Source organism: Orbicella faveolata, unplaced genomic scaffold, assembly GCF_042242905.1.
Source record: "Orbicella faveolata isolate gen_17 unplaced genomic scaffold, um_ofav_v1 contig_2, whole genome shotgun sequence".
NCBI classification, from domain to species: Eukaryota; Metazoa; Cnidaria; class Anthozoa; order Scleractinia; family Merulinidae; genus Orbicella; species Orbicella faveolata.
The window spans coordinates 29275784-29295687 of record NW_028301547.1 but is presented as its reverse complement, the minus strand read 5'-3'; the positions used below and the strand labels follow the sequence as shown (position 1 = coordinate 29295687).

The 19904-nt window shown below is 38.8% G+C and overlaps 1 protein-coding gene across 1 annotated transcript; it reads left to right on the top strand.

Annotated features, from left to right (window-relative positions):
- Positions 1 to 4697: 4697 nt before the first annotated feature.
- Positions 4698 to 17103, top strand: LOC110063865 (pyroglutamylated RF-amide peptide receptor-like). The gene is made up of 5 exons (XM_020770860.2): positions 4698 to 4763; positions 11561 to 11701; positions 12616 to 12889; positions 15811 to 16062; positions 16366 to 17103. Exons 2-5 carry the CDS (start codon positions 11595 to 11597, stop codon positions 16702 to 16704), a joined length of 972 nt encoding a protein of 323 aa, XP_020626519.2. The 5' UTR covers positions 4698 to 4763; positions 11561 to 11594; the 3' UTR covers positions 16705 to 17103.
- The last annotated feature ends 2801 nt before the right edge of the window (positions 17104 to 19904 follow it).

Sequence of the window (19904 nt, the reverse complement as noted above, 5' to 3'; positions counted from 1 at the left end):
GGATGGTAACTAGTTCATCATATTATAATTTAGTTAACGTTGGTATATTGCAAAATAGGCACAACATGGCTTTTTTAGGAGGTTTCCTTCATATCGTAGGTGTCGACATTTTCCAGATTTAGTTGAATTTCTCGAATTTTCCGCCACAATTCCAGTAGCTTTACTTCTTAGAGCGCACTTTTAAAAATAAGGAAATTTTTATTTCGACATACCGCGGCAATTCAAGAGCTGGTTTCCATGAAAACACCGATAGCATTTGTATTTTAGCTTCATAATATTCAAGCGAAAGTGGAGGAATAATTGCACAACTGTCGTCACACATGAGGCGTCCTTTTTGAAAAGAAAAATATACTGCGTCACTGACAACGAAACGTAGAGTGCCGCATCCACTCGAGTCAAGGACTGTCCGGCACAGAAATGAAAAAATTATGCGTCGAATGCTTTTTCCTCTTAGCTTAATTTAGCCTCACACACAATACTTTAAATTTCTGAAAAATTTGGCAGGCCTGTGCGGCCCGCTTCCCAAAGCACTTACCCAATTTACGACCAAAGTCTGCGATTTTTCTAACCTATTTATGGCCTGACCCTTAAATTAATACCCTGTTTCAGACCTGCCGTAGTTCTCTAGTTCAGAATGATGTTAAAGGTATTGTGAATAGCTTTAGTTGCTGGTCTTATCGATAATGCTGAAAAAAGTAGCTTCTTCTAAAAAACATACCTAATTCAAGACTAGAGTGCAAAAACCATACCCGGTTTGAGACCAAAATGACCAAAATCGATACTCTACTTATGGCTAAAATGTCTTAAAAAAACTGTCCATCTGACGCTGGTCATACCTATATAGCCGATATAAGGGAGCACCCCCCCCCCCCCCTCCCCTAGGGCAAAGTCAAAGTGAAGCATCACAATTAAATACATTTCGAAGCGCGTTGACTGTAATAACTTATACATGTGTAGACAACTTAAATTAATTAGCCCTTGCTCTTTTACAATAGGTTAAGTACTAAACCTCACCTGAACGAAAAACCCCAGGCTCTGGCTACCGGGCAGATCAGTGCGGTGCAAAGCGGCACATTGGCACATATCCCCCTCACCCAAGGTCTTCTCATGCACAAGATATCAAAACCCCAGCCTTTCTCAAACTTTGAATTTCTTTCCGGAAACGAAACACTATTTCTTTCTGAGAAATAGCTTCTTGTTGTTCTTGATGAAGGTAGCTGGCCAAGTTCCATGTTGGTTTCGCGAATGACGAATTTACAAAAATGTACCACACGTTTATGTCTCTCGACGGGTTAGTTTTTTCGGGCCGCGGAAGAGACTTTCACACATCATAATATAGAGTATGGGCTCTGAGAAAATTTTAGTTTCGACTTCAAATTCAATGTACCAGAAGGCTTTTGATGGTATTGAAATTAGCTAAAATTAGCCATTTCGCTCACGAGCTTCGATGAAGGTACTTTTATCGGCCTAAAATATTATTAAACTTGGAGCTTTTACTAATCAAATTAATGCTTTAGAAACAGCAAGACATACACTATGAGCTACCCAAAGTATATTGGTAGATATCATCGCGTTGATCTGTACGAGCGAAAAGAAAATGCACAATTTTCGGCCATTTTCGGCGGCGTCAGGCAGCGAAAATGGCGATTTTCAAACTTTCCTCGATTTCGAAAAAACTAAAGCACTTCAGGACCTTTGAATGGTATTTTCGAAAACAATTCACTATAGAGGTTATTTGGGCAAAATATGAAGAAATCGAAAATTTCGCGACTGTCATCTCATTCTCGGTATTCACAGGAACTGGCTCTTAACCAATATAATAGACCACTATTTCTATGGGTTTACCGACCCAATAAACCACGCGGGATGTTGGGAGAACACGAGAAAAGCTTGTAAAACGCGAGCCGTTAGGCGAGGGATTTACAATCTTTTCGAGAGCCCAAGTGGTTTATTGCGCCGTTAACCCATAGAAAGAGTGTACTATCGCTTTTTTGAATGGAAAAAGTCTGCCAGTGAGAGCAATATTTATTTCACTTTCGTGATGAAGTTGCTTATTCTCATCAAATTCATGCGATAACGCGACAAACCAATCACAATGACTGAAAAAATGAGAGCACAGACTCAGAGCAGGGGCCTGTTTCTCGAAAAAGCCCCGGAAACGTTTCGGCCCTGAAATCCCATTTTTAGTTAATCGGTATTTAAAGACAGAGAGGTGTGTACGCCTAGAACTTATTGTACGGAATGGAACCTCTGTTTACATTAAGAATATGTGAATAAAACAGCTCTGTAATCACAAGGTTTGAGATTTTGCTACAGCTTTCCGGGTGTGAAAACTTTTCGGGACCTTCGAGAAACGGGCCGCAGGGCACAAAATCCGCGTTAAGAAAGTTTTAAGAAAGGAAAGGAAAAGGTTATCAGTGAAAGGCAGAAAGTATTTTAATTAATTCAAAAGTATTCTGACGGTGAAATGCAAGGATTCGTGGGAGGAATCGATCATCACGAAAAACGACTATACGACACGTTTGCAAGTAGTATAAACTTCATACACTTGACGAAGTGATTCAACGATATTAACCTTTCCGAAGTTTTGCGAATGGAATAAAGGCTAGTTACAGAAACACTGCTTCCGAAATTTATTCAGAATTTATTTACTTATGTTCAAGGCTACGAAGTCTGTGTTTTTCTGTATTTTGCTAATATTGCTGGTTGACACTGTCGGACAATCAAAAATAAAAATCGTAACCATTCAATAAATTAAGGCAAAAATCTGGGATATCATAGATGATTAATATATAAACAACCTCACCTAGATTTAGGTCTGTGCGGTTTTTTATTCGGGCGTTATTCAGAAAAGTGTTTCGTCCAAATTGATAGAGCTTTATATGGAGACGCCATGTTGGTGCCCTTCAGAGGAGCACCAACATGGCGGCCGTACAATAACAGAAACAACTGTGATTCAGTTTTGCCATTGAAGAGAAAAATTAGTACTCTAGCGTTCTGACACATCAACATCTAAAAGTTATTTCATCATGAGACTAACGAGTAAAATTCATCTGTCCCATCTTACACCACAATGAATAATAGACACATCTTTAGTGACTAGCTTAATGTTAAGCTTAACTAGAACGAATCTTTTCCCTGCTTTTTTAACAACCCAAATTGACCAGTCAAGCCCAGCCCTTCCACAGACTTAAAAGCACTATTGAAAGAGTTTAAAACTTCCTAAATTTTAAACTCAAGCGTAACCGGACTCGATGTAAATTTTTTGCCGTGAAAAGAAAAAGATAAAGCTTTATATGCCGATCAACTTCTGGTCCTGTTTTTCCTTGCAAATTTTCATGTATACTTTGAATGAAAAGGTATTCGTGTTGTTGATATCTTAGCCAGTGAAAGTTGAAACTGTTTATTTCTTTTGTTATCGCTAGTGTTGTTCCCTCGCGTAGAGCTCCGATATCGGGAACTTTGGTTTACCGGTACAATAGAACATAGGTTTTACAATTCTATTACTCAATCAGAGCGCGCACAGTATCTCAGTTATTTTATGAATACTTTTGTTCCGTATTTTGATTTTCCTCAGCGTGCGACAATCTTCATTATTGCTGGGTAACCAAGCCTTTTCCAAGCTGTTAGCAAGGAGTTGATCATTGACAGCAGAAGCTCCCGCGCGCTGACAGGTAATCAAACTAACTCATGCTCGAAAAGACATACGGCAAGATATCAGCCCTGGCATAGACAGATTCTCCTGTTGACAGCTGGACGTGGGATGACAACCCTCGAAAGAAAATTATATTCTCCGTGCAGCTTCGTACAAATGAATGCCTATCCTATTACATCATTTTGGCAATACTAGCTGCAGTCCCTTGTGGGGGCAAAATTTGATCTATCTAATGAATTAATGAGGCCATTTTTGGCCGAGTGATCACTTCTTGCCCCCACAACGGAATGGAACTAGGAAATATTTGCATTAGCAAAATGGCCTAAAACAGTCGAAAGTATTTTCTAACGTGCAAGCCCAAAAAACTGACCATAACCGACATTTGCCTAGACAAATGTTAGTTCAGATCAATTATTCAGCTCCCGCGCATGAAGTTTTTAATTATCGTAATTTACCCAGATCAACTCTAAATAATCATTTTCCTGTTTACTAGGGTAGAACCTCGATATAACGAAGGGCCTAAAGACTTGGAAATATGTTCGCTATAACGAGGTTTCGCTGTATCGAGGTTCTTTTCCATATATTTTATTATTACTGGGGCGAAGAATATAGTTCGTTATACCGAGGACTTCGTTATACATAGAGGTTCGATAAATCGAGGTTCCACTTTACTGACTCAAGTTAATTTCCATTTTCTATAAGCAACGAAGTTCCATCTTTGTTTTCAGGCTTACCTGAGTGATAAATTCAATAATTCCCTTTTTTTATTATTTCTCCCAAGCTTCGAAGTCAAGGACTTGAGTTTCGATATATATGGGAATCGGCCTATTATTCGGGCGAGTGAGACAGAAAACAAAATTAATGTAAAAGCAAACAAAGAGACCAGCGGAAAGAAAAACTGACAGTATGTATAAAAAAAACAAGATTGTTTATTATTTATGAACATATTCCGCTTTTTTCTGATGAACCATCTGGGTTTTGGTGACTCTTTTGTGATGATAATTAATTAACTAAGCCAATGTTTTTTATAAGTACAGTTCATGGAAACGCCTCGAATTCAGTTGTGAATTTTCCAGATTAGCGACAATTTCGCCTTGAGCTTCTTGAGGTAAGTCAAAATAATGATTGTTTTTTGCGGCTGTTTACCAGATAGTTAACTCGTTGGTCTGTATTGTCTTAATATCAGTCTCGTAATATTTTTACAGAATAAAAATTTTCCCTTGAATTATAGTTAAGAGCATTAGAACCTGTTAGAGCAGAGTAAGGTATAAAGTTCAAGGAATATTTATCATGTTAAAATACGTATAAACAAGAGAAGAGGAGGGTAACTTTCCTTGATTTCTTCTTGGTATAAAACATAAACGTTTGTACGGGGCATTTGTATCAGCAAGAAAAAATTTTCTTTTATCTCGAATTTTTCAGATTAATTACCGCATGTGCACGACTATCCTACTTTGAAAATATGAATAAACGGAAAAAAAGGTTCCCCTTGACAGTAAGGTTTCACTTATAACAAAGCATAATATTTTGTAGCTTGTCTGCGTTTGTTTGAGTTTCCTTTGGGATGCTTGCCTATGAAGAACGATTATCTCTTTAAAAGGCGTGCTTCTCTAAGAACATACATCTTAATTAAAGGCAACCATCATCTCTTTCTAGTTCACGCTCGCCGTCCCTCTATCTCGGCGATATTTCTGATATTGTCATGGATTATATGTTTTTCTATTTCGTTGAATGACAAAGTCGTTAACGATGAGCAGCAAAAATGAAATATGTTAACCATAACCTCTAAAAATAAACATAATTATTATTCACTCTTTCAGCAAAATTCAATTTTGTTTAAGGCAGAAATAAATTCAGTTTTAAAATTTTGGATTGTTCGCCAATTCATCACTGAATAATTCACAACTAGTGGAGGATATTTCTCCGCCACTAGTCACCCTTCGACACGGAGGGGGATAATTGTTTTTCAGTACACAGCTGTTTCAAGAAGTGCACGCAACAACCCTGAAAGTTAATATGGGTAGAAGTAGAGAGCTTCTAAACGCGCAGAATACTTAAACAGATATAACAACATGACAAACATTATTTCGCGCTATTTCTTTTTTTCAGACCTGTGAAAACAAGGTTCTTTCCGCCACCTAAATTTGGGACGAATTTTTCAACTAAACGTCGTGCAACAGTGAAAGAAAAGCTACAGTCAAATGGTCTTATGAATGGAAAATCTAAAGTATCTATCATAATCTCTTGATCCTTGCTAACACTTCACGCGCAAAAATACAATTTTGTAGATTTCCTCTACACCGATATGCAAAAATTCCAATTGCAATGAATACCTAGACTACCACCGGGTCTTGTAGCGTTGGCTTGACGCTTTCTTCCAGCAACCTTTCTCCAAACACCTGTATACTAAACTAGCCGAACAAAATAACTGCAAGACTGCAGAGCGATTGTGTGCTTTTAAATTCGAGCAAAAAAATTGCAACAGTGCAGGAAAAGTCACATGTGTTTTCGGTAGACATGGTTGATTAAACACAGCGGGAAAAGTGGTTGATTTGTTGATATATCAATAAGATTGGTTCAGTTCAGTATTCACAGCTTTTGCTGGAAGTTGCTGCCCGAAAGATTCCGCACACTGAAGTGAATTGCCAAATTGCGGTAAGCGCCTTTTTTTTATGAAACTGCCGTTGCCTTTTCTGGAACTTTTGAAGGCACTTGTCAAGTTTCTCCGGTGACATGTCTTCAAAAGGAGCTGTAAAGTCTTCTTCATTGAAACCATGCTCCAAGACTTTTTAAAAATTTCATCGTTTTAATTTCGCTATAAACCTGTAGATAATGACACTTTTAAAAGCTGCTTTGTCCGTGCCGTCCGTGTTGTAAATTGCAATTTTATACAAATCGTTTTGTGTCGGGTTTCGCCCTAACTTCACGGCTAAGAATATTAAAACCGTACTTTTAAATACTACAAAGCGGTATTTTGTAGTTTTCTTTGTGCTAGAAGGGGCAGCTGTTTCAAAGACTGCTAAAATGTCTTCTTCTGTTACGGTAGGGAACCAGAAAACCCTTTTGCTTACGACTCTAGCGCCGAGTTTCAGAAGGCAATCGGAATGCGTGAAAAAAAACGTCCACTGGTCTGGTATGACTAATTAAAGCTGCTTGAAAACATATAAAATACCGACTGAAGTTAAACACGATGCAGTGTTAAAATTTTCATTCACATTTGCTCGCTTGACCAACAATCAAATCACTCAATCGAGCAAAAACTGAGTGCGAAAACTGTTTACGTTAGATCTGTGTATAAGAATGAGATTTTTTCCGATTCTCTCTAATTTAGTCTGTCTACAAACGATTATTTTTTTTGCTACGAGTCATTTTTCTTCGATCAAACGACCGATGTGAGCGCGGAGCTCTAAAAGTACCTTAAGGTCATTCCTCACATTTGCATTGCGCATCCTTACTGCGCATAATTTATGGCGTCATTAGCGCGCGCTCGTGCACGCGCACATTGAAAACATGACGGATTCGCCTTCATATTGAGCTCTTTCAGGTGAAAAATGGCTCTAGCTCACCAACAAGCACGGGCACCCCAATTTTTTTTCCACTCATTGTAATCAACTAATCATAAGCTTTGCGTGAGAAAAGACTGATCCAATTTCTATTGCTGAAAATTGAATAAATAAGAAAAATAGCAGATACACAGTGGTCTTTTACATTTGGCAGTCAGTAACCATGTCAAGAAAATTTGGTTCAAATTTTTAACCAAGGATTTAGCTTTCTGTCTGAATAAAACTTAAAACGTTTATTTGTGTCCGACACAATGCATTGACTGTAGTTTAATGCGTGTTCTTATGAGCCCGGGCTCACAAAGATGTTACAATTGCTGGGAATGCGTTCTTATAATAAGCATTAAATAATGCCAAAATGGGGCATTTTCAGTGCCTCACTGCTCCTTAATGAGCATGGGCACCCCCCTTTATTATTTCAAAATTGAAGTTATCATATGACAAATATTCAGTGGGCAAAGTTTGAGCAAAAATCTATTGTCACTTTTATTTCAGAGGAATTACCTTAAGCGATTTAAGGACACTAAAGTCCTATTGATGTTTACTAGGGCGAAAACCAACGTCGTTTCGATAGGAAAAGGGTTTAAGAGTAAATGTACACAAAAATCGAAAATTGTTCGGTAAGGCGTGAAAAGTCGAATTTGCCCTACTGTTGCATATAAGTAGGCCTTAGTAAAAATAAAACCGCTATGTAGTTTTTTTCTTCAAATATCTTGGTATTTCCGAGAAAAAGGACACTATCGATCTCACGTCCAGACATCAATCTAACGAGTGCTAACTGGGCTAAAAATTGACCATTTTCATTCGATTCGCATTTTCAACTATTGAGCGCAAAAAAGTTGTAATACAACCAACTTAATGCAGAACTATTCCTTGTCCAAAAAAGCCCAATTTTAAGAATATTGGATTACTCCAGCTATTTGTCGACAAACAAAACCAAAGTATTCTCCAACGATGAGTTCGTCAGTCGGTGAAAAGAATTGTCATTTTGACCTTGTGCCATGTCTCGAAATTCCACAAGATTTTAGATTCTAATCATACTAGGATAGGTCTTTCAATATATGTAAAATTTAGTTTGGGCAAATGATTAGGCTAAATTTGGAAATACAGTTAACAATAAAGATTAGCGAAAAAGCTGAGCAACGACGTTTCGGTGTCATCCTGGCACCATTTTCAAGTTAAAAAATATTTGTGCGAAAAGTAAACTAATTTATACCAATGGTAGAGGTGCGAAATTGAATAAATTAAGATTAAGATAGCTGTTCAATGTTCATGTTCATTCCAATGAGGTGTCAAACACTGGTAATGAGTTCAGTGTCTGTTCAAAGCCTAAACAAATACTTTTGCGCGAATGGAGTCTGACTGTGTGTTAAGGCTCGGTTTCTTCTTGCGAATCCACAACATTTCGTGGATCAAGCAATCGAACTTTCCGTGACATTTCTTTAGGATCTTAAAGTTGTTAGTCAGGTCACCAACTGTATCAACTCGGTGTTCATTTTGAAGGTGTTTTCCGATGGCGGTAAATCGGTGTTCCTCAATGCGCTTGTAAAGATGACGGCTAGTGTAACCGACGTATTCTGCATCACACAGATCACATATATAGTTATAAACAACGCACTGTTGATTGATCAAAGGTGGTTTTGGCTCTTGTACTTTGAGATCATCGCCAATTTTACGGCTTCTGAACACCGGCTGTAGTTTGTGATCAAGTTTATTACTCAAGTCCGAGAGATGTTTCTTTACTATGTCCGCTGATTTCTGGTCTTTAAAAGGCAGGACAATGCGGTAGATATTCTCTGTTGGAGGCGTCGATCTTGTGTCTGGTGACATCACTGAATTAACGAAACGGGTGATGGTGGAGTTCACAAGAGAATCTGAGTACTTGAGGTTAGTAAGTTCGGAGAGACCCAAGACGCGTGGACGACCGCTCAAAAACTACCACCCTTTACTGCAGAAAGAGAAACACCTTGAATCTGTCGTGCGCAAAATTCTCCCAAAACAGATTGCCGACTCAGTTTGCCCGAAAGGATCACGACTCGCCCATCTTTATGGTCTCCCAAAGACTCATAAAGAAAAACTGGCGATGAGGCCCATTCTATCCGCCACAAGTACTTACAACTTCGCCCTCGCGAGATGGCTCGACGATAAACTGAAGCCCCTGTCGATCAACAGCTACACAATATCTGACACATTTTCCTTCGCTGATGAGATTCGCAATCTGAGCCTCGACGAATCTGACATCCTAGTATCTTATGATGTCTCTTCGCTATTTACGAACGTCCCACTACAAGAAACCATCGAGATCCTTGCTGATAGAGCTTTTGTTGACAACTGGTTCAACAAAACACACCATCTAAACATCAGCAAAGCTGATCTAATTGAACTGTTGTCAGTAGCAACAAAGGACCAGCTATTTCAATTTAACGGTCAACTCTACCAACAAATTGATGGAGTAGCGATGGGCTCTCCCTTGGGTCCCCTAATGGCCAATACTTTTCTTTGTTCTATCGAGGAAAAGCTACAAAACGAGAACAAGTTGCCAGACTTCTACAGACGCTACGTGGATGATACACTAGCCACAATGAAAGACATACCAACCGCAGAAGCCTTTCTGAAGACTTTGAACAACTGTCATCCATCCATATCCTTCACCATGGAGATCGCATCTAACGGTAAGCTACCATTTGTCGGCATTGAAATATGCAAGAAGGGCTGCAAGCTGGTAACAAGTGTTTACCGTAAACCCACAAACACTGGTCTCCTCTTACACCACCAAAGTCATGTCGACAACCGCTATAAAAGATCTTTAGTTAAAACCATGTTAAACCGTGCTTACCGCTTGTCCTCAACATGGGAACTATTCTCAACAGAATGCGAACGCCTTAAACTGATCTTTTCTAACCTCAAGTACTCAGATTCTCTTGTGAACTCCACCATCACCCGTTTCGTTAATTCAGTGATGTCACCAGACACAAGATCGACGCCTCCAACAGAGAATATCTACCGCATTGTCCTGCCTTTTAAAGACCAGAAATCAGCGGACATAGTAAAGAAACATCTCTCGGACTTGAGTAATAAACTTGATCACAAACTACAGCCGGTGTTCAGAAGCCGTAAAATTGGCGATGATCTCAAAGTACAAGAGCCAAAACCACCTTTGATCAATCAACAGTGCGTTGTTTATAACTATATATGTGATCTGTGTGATGCAGAATACGTCGGTTACACTAGCCGTCATCTTTACAAGCGCATTGAGGAACACCGATTTACCGCCATCGGAAAACACCTTCAAAATGAACACCGAGTTGATACAGTTGGTGACCTGACTAACAACTTTAAGATCCTAAAGAAATGTCACGGAAAGTTCGATTGCTTGATCCACGAAATGTTGTGGATTCGCAAGAAGAAACCGAGCCTTAACACACAGTCAGACTCCATTCGCGCAAAAGTATTTGTTTAGGCTTTGAACAGACACTGAACTCATTACCAGTGTTTGACACCTCATTGGAATGAACATGAACATTGAACAGCTATCTTAATCTTAATTTATTCAATTTCGCACCTCTACCATTGGTATAAATTAGTTTACTTTTCGCACAAATATTTTTTAACTTGAAAATGGTGCCAGGATGACACCGAAACGTCGTTGCTCAGCTTTTTCGCTAATCTTTATTGTTAACTAAATGATTAGGCACTCGTCAAAAACATTATTCAAAATTGTTCACAAAAGACACAAAATCACGCCAGCAGCGACAGGTATATTTTGCAGGTTGCAGGTTGCAGGTTGCAGGTTGAAATTTAATTATAACTGGAAAACCGCTGGCACTAAAAATAATTAATAACCTATATACTCGTCAGAGGTTCTTACATAAAGTAGTTCGCGTCTTTCACATAGTGAAAACACGATCGATCCGCTATAAGTACGTGCTTAAGATGCTTAAGAGGTGACCACAACCTCTTCAAATCGCATGCTGTGCGCGCAATGGATCTTTAACTTGTTAATTCCCTTCGAGCCAATAGCAAACGGAGACGTCCGTTTCTCAAAAGGAGTCCACAGACCCTCTAATTTGGTCTTTCCGCAGCCCCACCCCCTTGCATTTTGGCTCGCTCAAATCCCACCCGCCGTGTAACTATTTTTGCCGTAATAGACATATTTGGTGTTAAGTAATTCATTATCCATTCATTGAGTACTCCAGATGTTACAGTGGCATGTAGTTCATATGATAGAGTAATTCTTTACCTGTTTTTTACCTTCCAACGGACCAACGACGGCTTCCGTTCCTTGCCACTTTTCACTAGTGTGTCAGCAGTCATTAACAATAATCATTGTTTTGATTTCACTCAGGTCGCACGACACGAAACCCTGACACTCTTCCATCATGGCCGAAGGTGTTGCCATAACAACGGTTTTCTCCATCCTGGTCATGATAGATCTGGTGGGAAACTCTTTGGTTTGTCTGGTCATAACGATTAATCGAGATATGAGGTATTTTCACACGATTCACACGAGGCTCCTTAGCCTTCTTAGTCTGTTCCACTTTGTGCTTAAATGTGGCATGCACATCTTCCCATTTACCCGTCGAGGAACCCAAACATGTTTAAAATTAAGGCATAAGATTGGTTCGTTTAGTTCCATGAGCAACCTAAAGAGCTAGCAAAAATTCGGTTCTGAAAAAGATAATATATATGGATTTAGCCAAGTCCAAAAGCGGAGCCCCCGATTACAAGAAGTTAACCTGGGCTCAGGAGCCATAATCGGCGTTTTGATCATAAATAGGGTATGGGTTTTGCACTCTAGTCTTGAATTGGGTAGTTTTTTTAGAAGCTACTTTTTCATCATTATCGATAAGACCATCATCAAAAGCCCTTCATAAATTATGTTAAGATAACAATGCCAGGGTATCGAATTTTTGGTCAGGCCATAATGGAGTGGGGAAAATCGCAGATTTTGGTCATAAATAGGGTAAGGGGTTTGGGAAGCGGGCCGTACACCCCCACCCAATTTTCCTAGGAGTCCCCCCGGGGGGGGGGGTGAAGTATGACCGAAATGTTGCGCGACTTCGTCTTCGTCGCGCGTACGCGTCCACGAGCAATACAGCAAGTCATGATGATCATGAGAAAAGTACTAGTTCATGGGTTTCTATGAGCATGGTGCCCCGCTTGGCGGCCCTTCGAGTCGCCGGAGCTCCGCTATGAGTATGGTGCCCCGCTTGACGGCCCTTCGAGTCGCCGGAGCTCCGCTATGAGTATGGTGCTCCGCTTGGCGGCACTTCGGGGCCGTTTGAACCATGCAGATGTTCAGTTTTCAAAACGAAAGAGAACAAACGTAAGAAAAATAAAATAAGACGTCCAGTTACCTCCACACTTAGCGAGTTATTAATATCTCTTGTAATTCAACAGGATTCCCATCAATTATCTTCTCCTCAACCTGGCTCTAGCAGATATTCTTTTTGCGGTGTTCAACGTCCCACACATATTGAACAAGCTTGCACACATACACCATCCAGACGGCGTGATTGGTACAGTGTTATGTAAATTGGTAACAGATGGGCAGATTGCCAGCGTTGGAGCAGTCTCTTCGTTTGTCACCTTGGCTGCAATCGCTTTTGAACGATATTATGCAGTAGTATATCCTTTTGGCGACAAAGGGAAACTGACCACGCGAAAACTGAAGGTGATACTGGCTCATTTCTTTCTGTTATAAATAATGATTAGAGAGTTGATTTGATTTATTGAAATGATCTTGGGTAACCGGGTAATCCAGGACGCCCTATTGTTTCATCTAATAGCCATCCCACTGAACGCATATCCCACTTCGTTGACTACCACCTTCAACCTTTAGTTCATAAACTGCCATCCTTTGTTAAAGACACTAACGACTTCCTTAACAAACTCCTTACCATCGGTAATTTACCCGCTAATTCCTTACTAGTTACACTTGATGTTTCATCATTATATACTAATATCCCACATAATGAAGGTATTAACGCTTGTGAGCATTTTTTACGTACTTCCTCTCACAATACCATTCCTACTGGCACACTCTGTGACCTCGTTTGCATGATTCTCACCATGAATAATTTCTCATTTAATGATAACCACTATCTTCAAATCCATGGCACCACCATGGGTACTAAAATGGACCCCTCTTATGCTAACCTTTTTCTAGGTTATTTCGAAGCCAACGCTTTGGAAAATGCCCCATTTCAACCCCACACTTGGCTACGATATATCGATGATATTTTTACGATCTGGACCGAAGGTCCAGACAACCTAAAAATTTTCATCGATTATCTTAACAACATTCACTCCACCATTAAATTCACCAGTTCACACTCTTCTACTAACGTACCTTTTCTTGACGTTAGTGTCTCTTTGACTAACGACGGTAGTATATCTACTGACCTCTACACCAAACCTACAGACAAACACCAACATCTACTCTATTCATCTTGTCATCCCTTACATACTAAAAAAGCCATTCCTTTCAGTCTAGCACTCCGCTTACGACGTATCTGTTCTACCGATGCCACGTTTAATACTCGCGCGGCTCAACTTTCCACTTACCTCCTTAAACGAGGTTACAACCGTAATTTCGTCACCAAACAAATACGACGAGCCGCCGACATCCCCCGCAGACTCTCGTTACAAACCAAAGACGTCAACAAACCTAAACGTATACCATTTATAACTACCTTCAATCCATCACTCCCTCACATCTCTAACATCATTAAAAAACATTACAATTTGTTGCTCTCTTCTAACCGCTGCAAAAACGTTTTTCAGCATTTGCCTGTTGTAGCCTTCAGACGCTCCCCTAACCTTCGTGACTTACTAATTACAGCTAAACTCTCTTCTAATTCTTCTAATCCCCAACTACCTTCTGGTTCTTTCCGTTGTGGCAAAAACTGTGCTACTTGTCCCTACATTTCTCACGGACTTACTACATATACCTTCTTTTCTACCGGGGAAACGCGCGCCATAAAATCCAACCTGACCTGTGACACTAAAAACCTCATCTACATGATTCAATGTAACCGCTGTAATTTACAATACATAGGAGAGACGAAACGACGATTAAAAGACCGATTTAAAGAACACCGCCGTACCATAGATAACCCTAACAACAAATCTGAACCTACTACAGCCGCCGAACATTTCCTGTCCTCTCTTAACCACACTGGGAGTAACGACATGCAATTAATCCCCATCGAAAAAATCGTTTCTAACCGAGACTCTATCCGTAAGGCCAGGGAAGCTTTTTTAATTCAAAAAGGCAGAAGAATTGATCCTAATTGTCTGAACATCCGCGAAGAAACATATTAATTGTTTCCATTTGTTTTCTTTTATTATGTTCTTTTATCATGTTATTTTATTTTACCGTATGCTTATCTTCAATTTACACTATCAATTACTTTTGCGTATTTCCGGTATTACGTAAATATCAGCTACATAAAAACACGCACCAATGTAAAATCTTCTATTGTACCTGAAGAAGGCTGGTTTGGCCAGCCGAAATATAGTACACCTTCGAAAAATCATTCTACGTTGTGTCGGTTTTTGCTTTTGTATTCTTCATTTTATATGTAAAGCCGATTAGATCACTATTGATCCAACGTATACCAGCAGGATCATCGTTCCGGTTGCTTGCTTAAACATTTTATAGTCAAATTTAAAGCAAGGGAATTGAATCATTTCACTTTAATCAATTAATTGCTTGATTTAGTTTATTTAATTAAATGTATCGTTTTTAAGCACATGTGTCATAATGATAAGGTTTTAAGTCAGCATATAAGCCAAGAGGCCCATCAGGTCTGAGCTTATCCCAGTTTCTGTAGCATGAAGGGACAAGGAGTATTTCTACTTTTCCTGAATGGGATGCTAGTCCATCGCAGGGTTGTCACCAGCATTTAATTCGCCGGTACCCGGTTAAAACTCCTGCGTGGAAAGAGGCACTGTGAGAGTAAAGTGTCTTGCCCAAGAACGCAACACAGTGACCCCGGCCAGGGCTCGAACCCGGACCGCTCCATCCGGAGTCAAACGCACAAACCATGAGGCCACCGCGCCTGTCCCCATAATAGTAAGGGAACCTTTATTTGTTAATACCCAAGTATTTGCTTCCGAAAACCAGATAATACAAAAAATGTTGGAAAAGGGAAAGACGTACTTAACATCTTACGAAAATCAAATGACCATGGGCACCCAACCGATGGTTTCGGTCAATTATCTGCATGTTCAGAAAGTCTTTAAGCCCCTCCGCTTTTTCCTGAATAGAATTGTCACTTCGAGTTATGGTGATAAGAGAAATTCAATTGCTGTTATTTTCGGAAGAAAAGGTCAGCTATGATTCTCAGAAAGGAACTTTGGGTCAAGAAAGCTCAAGTTCTCTTAGCATTACAGTACTAAACAGATCAAACTTGTATATAGTGCGCCCTTAAATTAACCCAGAGAGCTTTAAACTGTCCTTCACATAGTCTAAAACAGCATTTCAAAGTATCTGAGAAAAAAATAATTCGGTACTTCTAAAAGACCTAATTAAGGTCTATTAAAGCTATTTCAAATCAAGATTACAAGGTTTGTGTTTCGCTATTTTAGGTGATCATTACTGGTTCATGGATCTTTTCATTGACAGTCAATATCCCGGCGTTCTTGGTTCTGAAATTTGACCATAAAAGTTGCTCCTGTGTGTTTCATTGGCCTGAGAAGTGGATGGACACTGCTTATCAGAAGAACTGGAATGCCTTGACAGTCCTTACCTTTTTAGTGATGATTGTGATTTACTCGCGAGTCGTATATACTCTGTGGTTCAAACGTAACCATGACTACCAACTCAACCACCAACAAAGAGTAAGTGTCCACTTAAATTTCTGCAAATAAAAAACTCGTTAAGCAGAACATATTTCAGTTTAAAACCACTTAAGAGACGCACTAATCTTTAGGTCTACCTTTATAAGTAATAAAAAACAGATTGAGGAATTTCAGATTAGCGATCGACCTTCATTTGTTTTATTAGTGGAGTAGAAGACCAAAACGTATCTAAAAGTTACTATGTAATTACATATTATTTGGCCCATTTTTTTTCTTCTGTTGATCTAAATGTTTATTGCTTTCCCCCCAAATGAATTACATTTTTTATTTATCAATACTTAGGGCGTGATCAGGGTACGGAAGCGTGTCACCTTGATGGTGGTAACTCTCAGTGTTATATTTGGAATCTCCTGGGGCACGGATCAAGTTATCTACTCCTTCACGTCTGCTGGTCCCGCCTTAGTGGCCATCGCTAACACGATGGTCATGTTTAATGCTGCTGTTAACCCGTTTGTTTATGCTCTGTTGAATCAACAATTCAGAGCGAAGATGAAGAAAATGATATGCTGTACCGGCTACTTTACACGCAGGGTTCATCCTACTGGGGAATTGAACCTCGCAGCTTTGAAACTACCAGCCTCGACAGCCACCCGACCCACTTCTATACAGGATCAGCTGTGAAGCGATTTCTGGCTGTGAGGAACAAGTCAAATAACAATCATGCGCTTTTATGATAACTCCACCCGTTAGAGTAGCTTAGTTTTGAGGTAGCGAATGGTGAAAAAATTCTTACGACAGCGTTTGATTTGTTTGAAAATCATTGGCGTATGAGTAGAAACGCGTTCTGGTGTCAATAGCTTTGCAATAGGACTCGCATTGAAGACAAAATAATATCAAAATAAAGAGGCCAAGCTTTTATCGAAGTTATCTAGTTTTTAATTTTTTTTTATTTTTGTTTTTTGTTTTGATGGAATCACTATAACAATTAATTAATGAATGATAATAACTTTATTGAGCATGCCGACTTTACAAAGAGCGAGTGATTTACAGAAGGGTCCTTCAAGACTAAAAAAAATTAAAGCAGTAATTTTATTCTCTACAATCAAAGTGGATAGTAGCCTCGCGGCGAGGCTAGATGTTTTACCACCATTTCAAGACAATAATTGTAGTGTTTAGGTATATATACACACGAAGTGATCTCAAAACCACCACTTAGTCTAAGAAAACCAAAAATAGATTTTATTTTACAGGGAAACAAGCTATATTTGTAGAGACTACATCAGCAACAATAATCATAATTATTGTTGATAATGAGAAAAAATAATTAGTGAAAGAAAAAACTATTCTAATCCTCTTAAGGTTATATATACCTTTAGAGCACCTTTAGAGGTGTCTAGCGTCTAAGCAATGTAACGCGTCCGGTTTAAACTGTAGATACCTAATCCCCATATCAAATTAAAGCTTATAGAGCTGGCTATCACACCATACCAAGAATTGTGAAATAAAATGAATTGTCGAATTTTTTCATGACCTTTAATGTGAGCGTTCAAATCATCTATTGGGTCCCTTTTGAAAACTACAAGTCAAAGGGAATTTGTTCGTTTGCCCTCAAATTTGGACAGTAGCTAGTTTGACGTAGAAGCACCAAAAACATGTCTGCGAATTTTTAATTCCAAATATTTTTCTTCAAGGGCGATTTTTCTACGATAACTTCATATTTTTTTTAATCCCATTTCGAAAATGTTCCGTAACTATTCACTGAAATTGAATATGGCAAATCGCAGACAAAATTTTTTAGCGCTTTGCGTTCGGAAACTGAGGGACAAATTAAATAAGTGAGCTGAAAACGAAATTTGCTTTGACTTGTAGCTTTGAAAAGGTGATTCAGACGCTCACATTTTAGAGGTCGTAAAAAATTCGACAATTCATTTTATTTCAAATTCGTGGTATAGTGTGATAGCCAGCTCTACAAGCTTTAATTCGATATAGGGGTTTAGGTATCTACAGTTTAAACCGGAAGAAACCTTTTCGAATTCCTCATCAATTTTGCATACTTTATAAGGATTTATCTTTCAAAGTCTCCGCAGGAAAACGCACTCTAGCTGTCAAGAAGGCGGCTGAAAGTGCAGAAAAACTCTGTGCTATGAAATGTCTTTTGAAAATTAATTAAAACATATAAAATGACTTTTGAACATTTTTCCCGCCATTTAGTCTCAGAAAGTTGCGAGAAAGTCGCTTGGGCTGTCCACGCATCGTGCGAGTAACATTCTCGGAAGAGGCTGGTTACTATGTCTAAAAATAACTTAGGAGGGATTACTTTGAGTATAAGGCCTATATGGGAGATTCACTCTCTTACCTTGATCTTCTCTTGATTAATATTGTTATCACCGTGATAGATTTTAAGTGGAAAATATTAATTACCAAGGATTCTTAGCAGTACAAAGTTTGATAATGCTTTCATAAACGACACGTGTTTGAAATTCATATCTTACATTAACAAAACATATTTCGGGTGAAACATCACCCATCGTCAGTTGTACAAGAATACCAATTGAAAATGAGCAATAAATAGCTTAACAATGTGTAATGAAACTAAGACGCAAAACAGAAAAAAGTGAAAATTTTAATTATAAGTCTTAAATTAGGAAACAGAATTCATCCTAATTGACACTTTGTAAGTGTTGTTTAATTCCACTCAAGGTCTCACAAGTTTTTGCCAAGATTGTAAAGAAGTACGTCATGAGTAAGAATGACTAAACAATTTATTGCATAATTATGTTGTTGTTGATATTTGATCTCATTTAATTTTTTTATTTCATCTATATGTGTGGTTCGTTTCTCCGGGTTAATTAATTTGTAACTAGTAAATTTCTGATAATTTCTGGGATGCTCAGTCACGTAATGTATGTGCCATTGCTTTGTACAGTCACACATCGGAACTGTCTACAATGTGGACAAAAGTCTTGGGACAAATTAGCATTTTTGGCGCTTCTGCGCACACGCCAGACGCGAACGCAGCATCAGCTGCCTAACCTAGCCTCCCAACCCACAAACAATGTTGAAAACTACTACCTGCAATTTCTCCTGATTTTCAACATTGCCTTGAGTGGAGAGGCGGAACACCAACGCGTTCTTAAAAGGATAGCAGTGCTTTATTCAAACTCCAGTTGTAAAACACAGATAATTCGTTACATTACGTAAGTGTTCCAAGGACTTTTGTCCATGATTGTAGACAATCCTGATGATGATGTAGTTATAATGTAATGCTGCACAAATAGTTGTAAGATAGGCTCCGATTCCAGATCGCCGTTCTAGAATACTAGATAATTGTGTATAAGATTCGTGAAATCTAAACCTCTCGATTAGGCAATAGTAATTGATAGTATAGATCTTCCAACTGTTAAAGTTTACATGATTTATATTATCTTGACTTTCTGTAATTCTTGCATATGCTCGCGACTTTCTACCTCTCAGGTCAGTTTTTCTTCAGGTATTTCTTTTGAAAACTTTGCTTCCAGCTACCGCAAAATGGAACGTGAACCGATAAAATAACGCATAATTATGATTAGGTATAAATGAGATAAGATTTGTCCATCATCATCCCTTTTGCAAGCATGGTGAACTATCATTTTTAATATATTTTTCGAAACAGTGCTTGGTAAGGAACATCCTGGGAAAGTTTCAAAAAAATCGTTCGAGGACTTTATTTCTGAGGAATCACCTTAATCTCAAGAGCCAGGAGGGAAAACGTTGTTTTTGGCATAACCGTAACAGGGTCATAACTGTAGTCAGATGACAGCCGACAAAGAATTCATATCGGCTGTTTTACCCAAGTTCGTGTCAATGAGCAGATATGAGGATTGAAAAAAAGTGAATTAGAT